Source organism: Miniopterus natalensis, chromosome X, assembly GCF_054644295.1.
Source record: "Miniopterus natalensis isolate mMinNat1 chromosome X, mMinNat1.hap1, whole genome shotgun sequence".
NCBI lineage: Eukaryota > Metazoa > Chordata > Mammalia > Chiroptera > Miniopteridae > Miniopterus > Miniopterus natalensis.
In genome coordinates this window covers 14,378,174-14,391,479 of record NC_142103.1, presented here as the reverse complement: position 1 = coordinate 14,391,479, position 13,306 = coordinate 14,378,174, and the positions used below count along the sequence as shown (strand labels likewise).

At 34.9% G+C, this 13,306-nt stretch overlaps 1 protein-coding gene across 7 annotated transcripts in view; it reads right to left on the bottom strand.

Moving 5' to 3' along the window:
• THOC2 (THO complex subunit 2) overlaps window positions 1-13,306 on the bottom strand; it is a 100,557-nt gene that overhangs the window by 4,432 nt on the left and 82,819 nt on the right. For 2 of the 7 annotated variants that reach the window (XM_016197063.2, XM_016197064.2), the window contains exons 33-38: window positions 12,774-12,809; window positions 7,946-8,083; window positions 7,545-7,614; window positions 7,305-7,462; window positions 5,331-5,407; window positions 4,821-4,866 (exon numbers count right to left, since the gene is read on the bottom strand). In XM_016197063.2, the coding sequence (XP_016052549.2) occupies window positions 4,839-4,866; window positions 5,331-5,407; window positions 7,305-7,462; window positions 7,545-7,614; window positions 7,946-8,083; window positions 12,774-12,809 (507 nt within the window). In that variant the 3' untranslated portion in view covers window positions 4,821-4,838. Of the gene's footprint in view, window positions 1-4,820; window positions 4,867-4,898; window positions 5,408-7,304; window positions 7,463-7,544; window positions 7,615-7,945; window positions 8,084-12,773; window positions 12,906-13,306 lie in introns of those variants that run through there. The other 5 variants (XM_087813680.1, XM_087813681.1, XM_087813682.1 and 2 more) reach the window with 4 other exon arrangements.

The window sequence follows — 13,306 nt, the reverse complement described above, 5'->3', positions numbered from 1 at the left end:
TCTCCCCCTTCTCTCTTTCTTCCCCTCCCTCTTTCCCTCTCTCTCCCTCCCTCCAAGTAAAAAGGCATATACAGATGAAACAGATAGCTAAAAAGTCAAATGAACATTTATGAGGAAGAAAGAAGTTACAGGGACAGCCATCGACTTGACTCTTTTCATTTACCCCTATATTGCTACCTAGGAATTCTTAACACAGCAAACACACTTCCTGGGATGTTTCATGTGAGTAAAATGTTACCTCAGTTAAAACTGGGATTTTGTTGACCTGAATCTTAGTGTACCCAGAGGTAACTCTCAGGAAAAATGCATGTATCGGGGATAGTCACACTCAGGGGTAAATGTGGCACAGGAGCCTTTTTTAAGTGCTCATGCCTATGTCCAGATAAAAAACAACACAGCACCTTAGTGAATATTTGGTCTACCTTAAGTGGAAGTAAGAAATAGAAAATTTCTCCTGTTTTCTCCAACTTTTCAGTGCCTATGAATATCAGTGCACAGAACTCACACCCAGTTCTTTTAAAAGTATAAAGGATTTCTATCTCCTAACAAAACCTTTGTACACATGGCATGGCTGGTATTGCTCAGTGGTTGAGCATCGACCCATGAACCAAGAGGTCACCAGTTCAATTCCTGGTCAGGGCATATGCCCAGGTTTCGGGCTCAATCCATAGAAGGGGGCGTGCAGGAGGCAGCAGATCAATGACTCTCTCATCATTGATGTTTCTATCTCTCTCCCCCACTCTCCCTTCCTCTCTCTGAAATCAATAAAAATATTTTTTTAAAAAAACTTGTGTACACATCCAATGATTACTACATACAGACCCAAATGAAAACATAATAAACCTGCCCTCAAAAAATATGTTGCAGCATACAAAGCAACTTCTTAACAGTATACTATCAATCAAATGCTGAAAATAAACTGAACCTTCTTTTGAGAGAAGAGAGAGAAAAAAGTCAGTGCTGTTTCTCATCAATCCCAAAGAAATATACTTAATACTTCTGTACATAGCTCTCCATGTAAAATTAAGAGTTGCTGAAACCTAGCAGGTAATAAAGAAAAATACTTGGCTGTTTGATTAGAAGGAAGGAATGAAGTTTATTGCCTTTAACAAGATCACACTCTAAGGACAGGGACATGTAACATACTCATATATAAGTAAGAATCGGTGACTAGGACTCTATAGGTAAGCCCACACACAGGTAAGCAATGGGAAACTACTGAGAAAGAAACTTAATTAAACACTCTCTAACACATTACCAGCATCTAGGTACAGGGGTCTGGAACCTTTTTTCTGCCAACAGCCACTTGGATATTTATAACATCATTTGCAGGCCATACAAAATTATCAACTTAAAAATTAGCCTGCTCTATTTGGTCAAACAATTAACTCACCACGAATGTGATGGCTGGAACTGCTTCTCTTTGGTGAGGCCTTGGAAGGGCCAAACCAAATGATTCCGTATACAGCCCGCGGGCTGGATGCTCCCCACCCCTGATCTAGGACTATGCCTCTACATGGCAACAGTCCTCAAATAAGTACTGAGTGCTTCAGTCCAAGCATGGACTGAAGAAACAAGGTTCCTAACAGTAATTGCAAAATCAATTGTTTACAGGGGTTAGTATATAATGGAAACCAATGAATGAGCTGGGTGGGGGCTAACTGAAGTAAACTACATTAAAAAAGACCCACCCTCTATATAAGGCGGGGTGGGGGCAGCACCCAGGCAGGTCTAGCTGATTGCTGCCATAGAGAAATCAGGACACAATGTTGCCAGATGTCCCAAGTTTCCAAGAGACACTGAAGCTCTGATTTGTCAACTCTCCTGATTTTTAAAGGTGACCACTTTTTTAAAATGTTAAATATTGTGTAAGGTCCAGAAGGTATGTATAACAAGCCACGTTCTGCCCAAGGACTGAGAATTTACAACCTTGGGTTTAAAGCATAAAATAATTAATTAGGTTACATGTATGAGACTGGAGGTGAGACAGACCTGCAAAATATATTAGGCCTTGTTGGAGTGGAGGATTAGAATAGGAATGCAGTATATTACAAATACAGATGGAGAAGATATAGCTAACTGCTAATGTTCTTTGAAATCAAGAATAAAGTCCAAGATTGAGCTTCTCAAAGTCTCGGAGAAAGTTTCGGTTTAGTATAGCATATGGCTCTAAAGGGGCTCTCAATGATTTATTTGAGCTCAACATTCATCAATTGAGGACCAAAGGTAACAAATTAAAATTGAGAAGCTAAAGGATGGTTCTAAGAAGAAAATTTTAATTGGCAGGAATTTTTAAAGATTAAACTAGGCACAGACAATAATGGGGTGAAGGCCTGGGGAAGAGGGTGGGAGCAAGGTGGAAGGGGTCAATGGGGGGGAAAATGGGATGCCTGTAATACTTTCAACAATAAAGATAAATTTTAAAAATATATAAATTTTAAAAAAAGATTAAACTAAAGGAAAGGTTAAAGGCAAAGCAGCTAGTAGTGCTCAAGGAACTAAATCAAGGAGAGATGAGGAATTTGAACAAAGACTTTAGCAATAATAAGTAACAAGATACAGAGAACAAGCAGAAAATTGTGCTGAGACAAGAAAAGAAGACAAAAGACTTTGCAGAGAATTTAATCTGGGTCACATTTATACCTGTATTTTCTTAACTCTAATGCAATCATTTTAATGATTCTGAAATCAGGGTGATACTTAGAATGAATGTCATTTCTCTATTCACCCTTCTCAAAAAACAGTTCTAGAAACCAATGATTCTTAAAATTAATGACACCTCTGAATCACAGAAATGTGAGATACACAGCGGCTCTCCTTTCTGTAGAATGTAAAATAAATAAAAAACATCAGGAAGCAGCAGACTTGAAGTAGCCTCAAGTTAAATGGTGCCAATCCAAAATGATGAGGCCTCTAAAGGTAAAGGAAGAACAACGGAAAGACCTGACCAACCCCAGAATATATCCAATAGGAGGCAGCTGTAAAAAGGAAATATCAACCAGAGCCTCACAAAATTAAGAGTCTACCCAAGAAGAAAGTACAGTACATAACCATCAGCAAGAAACTGAACAGGATGACCATCGCGCTAAACGAATCTGAAAAGGTTATCTGAATTGAGAAGCTATGCTACAAGACCACCAGCCTAACACCTAACAACAAGGCCAGCCTTTTCCTGCCTTGGGTCTGGAGAGCTCACATAGAGGGATGAAGTACGAATAATCCATGGCTCATGTGAGGAACTCAAAGGAATCTTTAGCATAACTTTCACATACCAAAGAGTAACACTTAGGTACCGAGTAGGGAGAGATGAGTAAAATCACAGTGAAAGGTGGCGGTTATGGCTGGTCCATTCCTAACAAAGATATAACAGGTAGGTCTTTTTGTTGTTTTTAATAAGACCAGGTGAAAGCAAAAAGCAAAATGCCAAATGAAAAGAAAGGTTAAGGTGAAGAATTTTTTTTAAAAAAGATTAAGAGTTTATAGTTCACTAGAGAAGATAGCTAGTTGTTGGGGCAGGGGATGACTAGAATTGAAGAATGGGCAATAATATTACTTCTAGAATATTTCTACTTTTTTAAAATTCCTAAATTTGAAATGCTCTCTCTTAACTCTCATTTTACCCTACTCTACTACTTAGATAACAAGCACAGAATAACAAAGCAGAAAAAGTACACCACGAGTCAGGAGGTAACCTATCTGGCAACCTCAAAACCCTGCTTTGCAGCCAAAATAACTATGACAAATCTATACCCTAAAGCTCATACCCTTATACAGAATGGGCTCTCAGACATTTCTAACTCTTAAAACAACTGTAAACAGCCTTGGTTATTTATATGGTTTTATAAAAGATTAGCAGCAGCAAATAATATTAGGGGGAGGGTATAGACAGCAAGCATACTTGATATCATTAAGAAGTGATAGCTAATATGGAAGCAGGAAAATGGACTATAAAAAAAAAAAAGGGAGTCAACAACTTCAAACACAGCCATATCAAACCATTAAATGTAGAGGGCAAATCATCCTACATACCTCAATAATCCTAAGGCATCACCAAACAATAACTATTTAGATGATGACCTGAGTGCATGCTCAAAAAAGTCTATATTAGGTTGTGAACACTATCCACAAAGACAGTGAACTACTGTCCACATACAATTTATTTAAGATGGTTAAAACACTTTTAAAATCTTGCATAAGGCAAAACTACCTTGAAAACAAAGTTGCAGGTTTTAAATTCCAGAACTAAAAGCACAGGCCATATTTTTTGGCTTTGCAAAACTTGGGCACTGCTAGAAAAAGAGACACAAAAACTTAAAAATTTTGAACATGTCTGCATGAACAGGCAAAAAGAACAGAGAACATGAAAGCGCAAGGAGACCTACGTTTAAATATTGGCTGTCAGCTAGAGTCTCTGTCACTCTCCTCAACTTAACCTTTCAAAGTCTCAATTTCTTCACCTGTAAAATGCAGATGCCATGACCACCTACAAGGCTATAGGCACTTTAAAAAGGTAATTAATTATCCAGAGAAGATGGGAATGAGTGGTGAAGAGAAAGCCAGATGTTCTTAAATACATCTTGGTGCTAAAAACAAAGAAACAAACAAAAAAAAAATGCATAGCTAATCAGCAAGCTTATAATGAAAACAGCTTAAAAATAACTGTGTATCTTGTTTTGCATCTATACCCAAAGACCTAGTCATTACATTTAGGTGAAAAATTCTAGTTGTACTTTGCAAAATGGATCTAATTTCTTCAACATTATCAGACCTCATTTTATAAAATTTTTCTTTAAATGAAAAGGAGGTGAGAGAACACTCACCTTGATGGAAAGTCTTCATTATCTGTGTTTGTCCGAGGACTTATGAGTAGATGACAAATTAAGGGGAAAACTAGGGAAAAAAAGAATGGTGTCTCATCTTTTAGTATAATCCCTTAGCTTGCAGGCCTACTTGCCTCTGACCAGCCTGGTAGCCTCAAACTCTACCAGCTCTGCTTGTCTGCTGCATCATCTTGCCCTTCAATTCCCCATGCTCCCAGCCCAAGGGACTCTGTTCTTTTTCTTCCTCTCAATGATAACACAGCCAGAAGGATTCCAAATCCCTTGATGGCATAAAACAACCTCAGTCAACAAAGAAGGTAGAAAAAAATAGATCAACTCTCTCACTTCCACATTTCTTACATTTGAGAGGATTAACTGGAGAGACCATTTAAAAGCTAAGAGGCTCTTAAGCATTTAGAGCACGTACTACAAGGGTGCAATTCTAAACATGAACAGTATCAAAGCTTTCCATTTCACTGATTAAAAGCATCAATAAGATGAAAAGGATATTGTTTCTTCTCTTCCTTTCCTCCTGAACTGTCCCGTTTCTCTTTCTTTTCTATCTTTTCTTTATCATGCCTGGACTCCTATAAGGAATGGTGGAATTAGTTGGGGGAGGGAAAACCAAATAAAAAAAATCAGCTCAAAATCCCTTTTCAATCACCCACCAGTCATAAATTTTTCTTCAAAAACTTATTTAATATGACACCAAAAGCACAAGCAACAACAAAGAATTGGACTTCATCAAATAAACACTTTCATGCATCAAGTAACGCTATCAAGAAAGTGAAAAGACAACCTACGAAGTGGGAGAAAATATTTGCAAATCATAGATCTCATAAGGGTCTAAGTATCAGATTATATAAAGAATTCTTACAACTGAGCAACAAAAAGACAAATAATCCAATTAAAAGTGGCCAAAGCATCTGAATAGATTTCTCCAAAGAGGATATACAAATGGCCAAAAAGCACATGAAAAGATGCTCAACATCATTAGTCGGTAAGGAAATGCAAAATCAAAACCACAATGAGATGCCACTTCACACCCACTAGGATGGCTCTATAATAAAAATTTAAAAAATTTAATTTTTTAAAAAGAAAAAAATGTTGGCAAGAATGTAGAGAAATTGGCACCCTCGTGCATTGCTGATAGAAAGATAAACTGTGCTGCCACTGTGGAAAACAGTTTGTGGTTCCTCAAAAAAGGTAAACATAGCATTACCATATGACCCAGAAATTCCACTCCTGGGTATACACACACGAGATTGTAAAACAGTTTTCAAACATATACTTCATAGCAGCACTATTCACAATAGCCAAAAGGTGGAAAACGCAAAAGTCCATCAAATGACAAATGGTCAACAAATGTGCTAATATTCATACAATGAAATATTATTTAGCCATATAAAGAAATGAAATACTGATTCATGCTACACCATGGAAAAATCTCAAAAACATTATGCTAAGTGAAAGAAGTCAAGACACAAAAGGCCACTTTATTATATGATCCCACTTATATGAAATATCCAAAATTGGTAAATCCGCAGAGACAGAAAGCAGATTAGTTTTTCCAAGGGATAAAGGAAGCAGAAAATGGGGAATGCTGCTTAATGGGTATGGCGTTTCCCTTTGAGGTGATGGAAATGTTTTGGAACTAGATAGAGATGGTGATTACACAACATTGTAAATATACTAAATGCCACTGATTGCATACTTTAAAATGGTTAATTTTAAGTAAATTTTAACTCAATTAAAAAAATATTTAAAAGGAGCAACCTCCCCTTTAAAGCATATAGAAATTTTTTTAAACTATCACCTTATAATTTTCCAAAACTGCTTTTAACAACTATAAATTTCACTATAAATATGTAAAATACACATATTTTGAATATACAACATAATAATGCTTTGTAAACACTTGACACTTTAGTAATGACTTGCTTACTTAATGACAGATGTATGAGATGTATTTTGAATATCATCCATTAGTATCTAGGAGAATGCAAACTACACTTAATGTGAGAATCAAATAGAAATTACAAACACATAAGGTTATTGGGAGAAATATTATAAAAATGTTTAAAATCACAATTAAACATTTTTGACTTTATGGTATTGTAATGATCGAGGAGAATACATGTAACCATATTTTAATCTCATAAATAAAGAGAAATTAAAAAGCATTGTTGGTGGAGAAAAAAGAAAGCACAAAAAGAAAGGATGAAACTCAATGAACAGAAATAGGTGGGAGTGGACTGGAGAGAAAAGGAATTTGAGAGGTAAACTAATTCTACCTCCCAGTAATTTGGGACTGAACTGGCTCGAATTCCCCAGATAACCTGCCCTCCCCTAATGTCTCATCTTTCCCATCCCAAATAATTAACAAAAGACTATTTGGCTACAAAAGAACCTCAACATTCGCTAAATTTTCAAAGGCTTAATTTTCTAAGAAAAGTATATTGTTCCTTTGTTTTCCTAATTTACCTTTTTGCCACTGGAGGAGATTTTATCCATCTTTTCAGATTTAAAGGAATCACTGCCTTTTTCTTTGCCTGAAGATTTTGACTTATTTTTTTCTTTGTCTTTCTCATTTGGATAAGGAGACTCACATGGACTTTCACTTTTGTGTTTTGAAACAGCCACTAAAATTATAAAAGAGAATCATGAAAGTTGTTTCCAATTCAGTTTGACAATTGCTTCAAAAGTATTGATAGGTCTACCTACTTGTTCCATTTTCCTCTTTTCGCCTCTTGGTTAAGTCTGGTAGCACTTCACGGTCATTGTTTGAATGATCCTAGAACCAAGAATTGTGAACTACATTGATCAAGAGTTTATGTTTTTGTTTTAAAGTACTACTTCTATACAAGGGCACAGCATTGTAGAATATTTGTGGTAGTTTCACATACTTGGTAAAATGACATGAAAGACAAGCAGAGCTGGGAGAGATTATTAGGCTGAAGATCCTTATTACTGTAAAGATTCAAACACACTTTAGGGTGAAAATACCAGTTAAAACACTAAATAACAGATTGCCATGCAACAAACTAGTACTTTAAAACTAGGCAACAAACATACTTTTGTACATGATAATGAGCTTTCCAAACTAGTTTTAAAAAATTACAAACCCTTTTCCGCTCTTTCCTGTCCTTTTCATCTTTTTTCTCTCTTTCTCTGGATCTTTCCCTTGACTTGTCCAAATCTTTCTTGTCCATTTCTCTCTCCTTACTCTTGGACAGTGGTGAAGGAGTATGATTAAGGTAGAGCTGTTAAATTAAGGCAACATTACTAAAGATTATTAGTTTTCCAGTATTGGTATCATTTGCTTGATTGTTTATGTAATGAAAGACAATTGGTAGTTAGACTCAAAGTCAAAACTGGTCAGCTGTCTGGATTATAAGAGGTAAAATAAAAGAGCATGGCACAAATTATGCAAAGACTTCAATTCTTGGCCTTATAAAAATTATCAGTTCATTCCTGCCTCGACTGAGAGTCATTAGTAAATTCACAAGCTACAGTTCCTTGTATAGCTCTATTGTGAAGACCTATAACCACCATTACAAGAGTCCACATGTGAAAAATAGTGACTAGACTTTTCTCTACTTTAAAAAAATTACAAACCTCTACATAATCATGGAAATTTTAAGTAATTATACCATCTACTGATAGGCAATCAATGACAGTGAGCAAAAGTATAAAGCCTAGCCATGACTACTAAGTCTTTTCTGCCTCAGAGTACACCACGCATAGATTATCCTAAATTATTTTTACGAATATAAAGGCTACATAATCTCCACTCTGAAAGCACTCAAACTTCTATCAAATAATCACAACTAACTGTGAAATTTGTCTTACTAGTTCTAAATAACTCAGAAAACCATAGTCAGCTGAGGATGATGAGATGCCTCAAAGACGGAAAAATGATAAACTGCTGTTCTCCTCTGCCTCTTTTTTTCTCTGCCAAAAGGCCCACAGGCAATAAAACAGCCAAAGATCAAGAATTTTCTAACTCTAAATAATTAAGAGATAACCTTACTTATGCAAGTGGTAAATACGGAAATCCATTATAAAAGACATTATTGAGGAAGCAATCAAATACCGAACCTTACAGCATTTATAACTGTGCTACAAGCTTATGTTTAAGACATTAAAAGTATTAGGCAGCAGAATACTGAATATAACTCATTACATAACTACACAATTCTAGATATACCTTAGCAATGAAAAGAATAGTGAGTCAGAAGTCAAATATTTTTACACAACGAAATCCTTTGGTATTCAAAGGGATACATGAAAAAAGACAACCATCAGTTTGAGAATTAAAGAAACACATTTTTTAACACCACCAAATATTTTCAATTCAGCTGGCTCAGAAATAGCAATGCAGAAGTAGATTCTTTAAAATTTCAATGTTTAAAAGTTGGTGATCAACTGAAATAAAATATTCATTAATAACAAAGAGCAAGAGAATGAGAAACAGTCATAAAAGTGCTTGTGCAAAATGTACTCTTGCTGGGTATAATACACTAAATGACACTTCAAGATTTTCTATATATGAAGTGTATTCCTATATTACTCATGAAACTGGTAAGACAATGGAAATAATATATTGCGGCAATACTCAAAAAAGATTTCTCTAAAGGTATTGCTTAATTCTCCCAATAGAAGCAAAAAGGTTTTTGTTACAAATAAGCATGCACGCGCAAGCACACACACACACAAGAATGAGGTTTTTAACTGTGCCTAACTTGAATTCTGTTCTGCAAGACATTGAGAAACCTAGAAAATTTTAGTTTAGAAATGTACTCAATTCTATTCCTTCTTTCTACCCTTCTAAGAATAGTTCTGATCACAATACTCTTTTCCACAAAACAAAGTCTCTCATTACCTATGGGATAAAATACATACTCTTTAGCTTAGGTATTCCAAGCTCTTTGCAATCTTTGCACAATTATATCCTACTAGGGAGCACCCAATGCACTTTATGCTGTGCCTACTATGCTCTCTAACATCCTGTCCTTCCCAGTTCTCTTCACCAAAATGGTTGTTCATTTTTACCTTAATCTCTTAAAATCCTACTTAGCCTTAGAAGACGGCTCAGAAGTCATCATCAGTACAACTGTCTCTCAACTCTGCAGCTCTTTTTCTGGTGAACTCATTTCATATTAACCTTTTTGTGACAGGTATTCCCTGTTAAATTCATATAATTTACTTTTGTCCATAACATAGTTTCCAGTATGGTAGGGGAGCTAATGTGTCTTTTCTACTTTTACGCACTTACTAGTGGCCTTGTACACACACAGTGAGTGCTCAATACATGTCTGCCAAATAAAATTAATGATTTGTTAAATTGATCTGCATGAAGCATTGTTGAATTTTGTTTTTTATTTGCTTTTATTGACATTAGGATCATTAGGTCCAAAAAACAATTTGATTTTCAAAATCTCTTTCAGAGAATACTGCTACATTGACTTTATTAAGGCTACAATATATAAAGACAGCCTCACTTACAGGCTTGGGTTTGGTTGTAAATCCTTGTTTTAAGATGGTAACAGAATTAAGAGCAGCATTCTCTTCTGAGGTAGTTATTTCTGCCCTCCTAAATTACATCGAACCTAGGTTAAAGGAGCATGCTTTTCACACATTCTTTATCAAATGCAGCTAGTAGGACTGCTAGGTAAAAGCACAACTGACCAAACGGGAAATATGCCAATTGGAAACTGGGGTGGAAGGTGAACTGACAAAATATTTGGATATTAAGCTAGATTTTTCTTCCTTTAACTAATCCTACTTGAAAAGCCAAATCCATGTAGTATGTTTTACCATGGATTAGCAAGTGAAAACAGTAATTCAATTTTAAAAAGAATATCCCAGAGCATAACTAAAAGGTTAAACTAAAGCAGGGAAACAATTTTATATGTACAAGTGACAAGACAGAATGAAAAAAATAGACACACGTCTTTCAAGTCCTCTGAAAAGTAAAAGCTACCCCAGGAACAATAAGTGTATAGAGATCGATTTTAGAGATCATTCAAAGTCCAGTAATTTTTTTTCTAAAACATTCATACGCTATTACAATTTCCTAGATACATAAAAATGCAACTACTATGCAGGCCAGTAAACTTTGGATGCTTTACCAAGTCCAAAGGCCTAAAACTATTTCAAATATTTACTGAACACTGAATAATATTGCCAGGTACCATACTAAAGTACTAAGGATATGAAAAGTGGTATGAGTCATATAATTTTTATAAGTATATTCATATGCCACTTTCAAAATTTTCTGTTTGACTGTGGAATAAATCTATTAAATTTTAAATGTCCCAAAAGTCACCATCATTTTTTTAAAAGCGAAGAGATGGGAAGATTGGCTTGAATAATTATAATTTTAAAAAACAAGACAAACATACTAAAGGAGTTAGGAACCCTGTCAACTACTGTTGAAATGGGTGCCAAGAATCAAGGAACCGTAATTTCTTTTCTTGTAATTTTTTTTCATTGTGGTAAGAACACCTGAGGAACCTTAACTGTAGTCCAAGGTTTGATACTGACAAGTTATATGCCACTGGGAAAGGAAGAACTTCTTCAGTCTCTTAGTCAAAAATACACTACAACTGCCCTATCTACCTCATAGCACTGTAATGAGCACGAAATGAGATAACATATGTTTCTCTCACATATGTTTTATTTTCAAAAGGCTTTCACAAATGTAAAGAACCATAATCTTCATTGATTAGAAAACCCAGTTAACTATAACAGCAGGTTTCAAACTGCTTCAAAGTATGTTTCAGGAAATAAATACTCACAAGGTAACATTGTAAATCCATGAATTTAAAATAGCCCACACAAGCCACACTGATGGTTAAGACTGACATACAAAATCCCAAACTGGTTGTGAAAACCTACTATATTGCAGTACATATTTAATTTAGCCAATAAAAAGTTTTACTTTAAAAGAAAGCATTCACAGTACAGCTGATACTCTTGATTAATACAGTATATTCTAAAAACAATGCTACAATTTTAGGACACAGGCACATTGGCTAATCTAAACTGTTAAAAAGTAATGCTTATTTGCCCAATATCCACAGACATTTCATTGTAAAGCTATATATCTAAAAGCAGTTGGTACTGTCAACTGGCTTTGTTTCAAAATTTCATTTTGTATTGGTCCACCAGTAAGGAATCATACTTAGCAGATATATAAGAGGAGGCAAAGTAGAATATCAAAGTAAAGGAGAGTACAAGTTTTATAATAATAAAGACAAAATAACATGAACAATGGACAATTCAACTACAATAATGAAATGAACTCTGTAATAAGATATACAAACTGCACATTATTTTTAGTAGTAGTACTACTCAAGAAAGTGGAGTAATAGGCAAGAATTAATACTGACATGTAAACACAACCATCAAGTTGAGTATTCCCCTCCAGGAAAATGATTAGTTTACATAAACCATATTTCTTGATATTATGCTACAACTACCAAAAAGGTAGCTCAGCATAGGTAATATAAAGAATTTTATGGATTGAGATGGGCTCAGTTTTCAGGATGGTTATGTGAATGCATCAAATTTATTTTTTGGTCTTTCGGGCTGTCTAAAAAAAGTCAGAAAATAGCCTGACAGATTTAAGAAATTATATAAGCCTACTCCCCAAAACAACCAACAATGTCTTCCCCAAACCTTAATTTCCAGATTTTGAAGCATAAAAGGGTAATGCATAACACAGCAAGCAAGGAGAGATTATAGAAATGTTGCCATATTACACACATTTTATAACAATCTCATTAAAAGGGACCATTGTCATCCATTGTTTCAATTTGTGATAGATATTTTTAAAGGTTATCCTACTAGCTTACTGAATTTACTAAGGCAAGGGTATCTACTAAATAAATGAAATAAAGAATTTTTTTGTTTTACTTAGGCATGATGATTTTAAAAGACTCAAACCTTTGCTGAAGACTCCTTGAGTTCGATGAGACTGTCCTGTAGAAAATGAATGGAGATGACAGGTGAGCTGGCATAGTTCTCAGAACCCAGAAGAACTTTGGGAAGTATGGCTGTAACCTGGAAATAAACCAGCTACTTCTTGTGAGGATAAATCTCGTGATGCCACTATTATATGAATAGCAACAATAAAAAAGAAAAGCAAAACCATGTAATGGAATTGTAATGTTAAAAAACTAAATTATATGTATTCGATGTAACAAATAAAACTTTCTCTGCTCAGAATTTAAAAATAAATGTCAATGCCACATTTTTCATTACACTGCAAGTTATAGGTAATGTTAGGAGGCTTAAGAAATCAAAAGATTTTTTTCCTACACAAAAAGTTTAAAATAGTGGAAGTCACTGTGGAAGAACAACACTATCTTATATTTTCATAGTTTTTCTTTAATTGGGAGGTTTCAATTTTTACTTTACTGTGGCTTGAACATAAATAAATATTACATTTCATATCCTAGCCAGAAAACTAAGTGGCA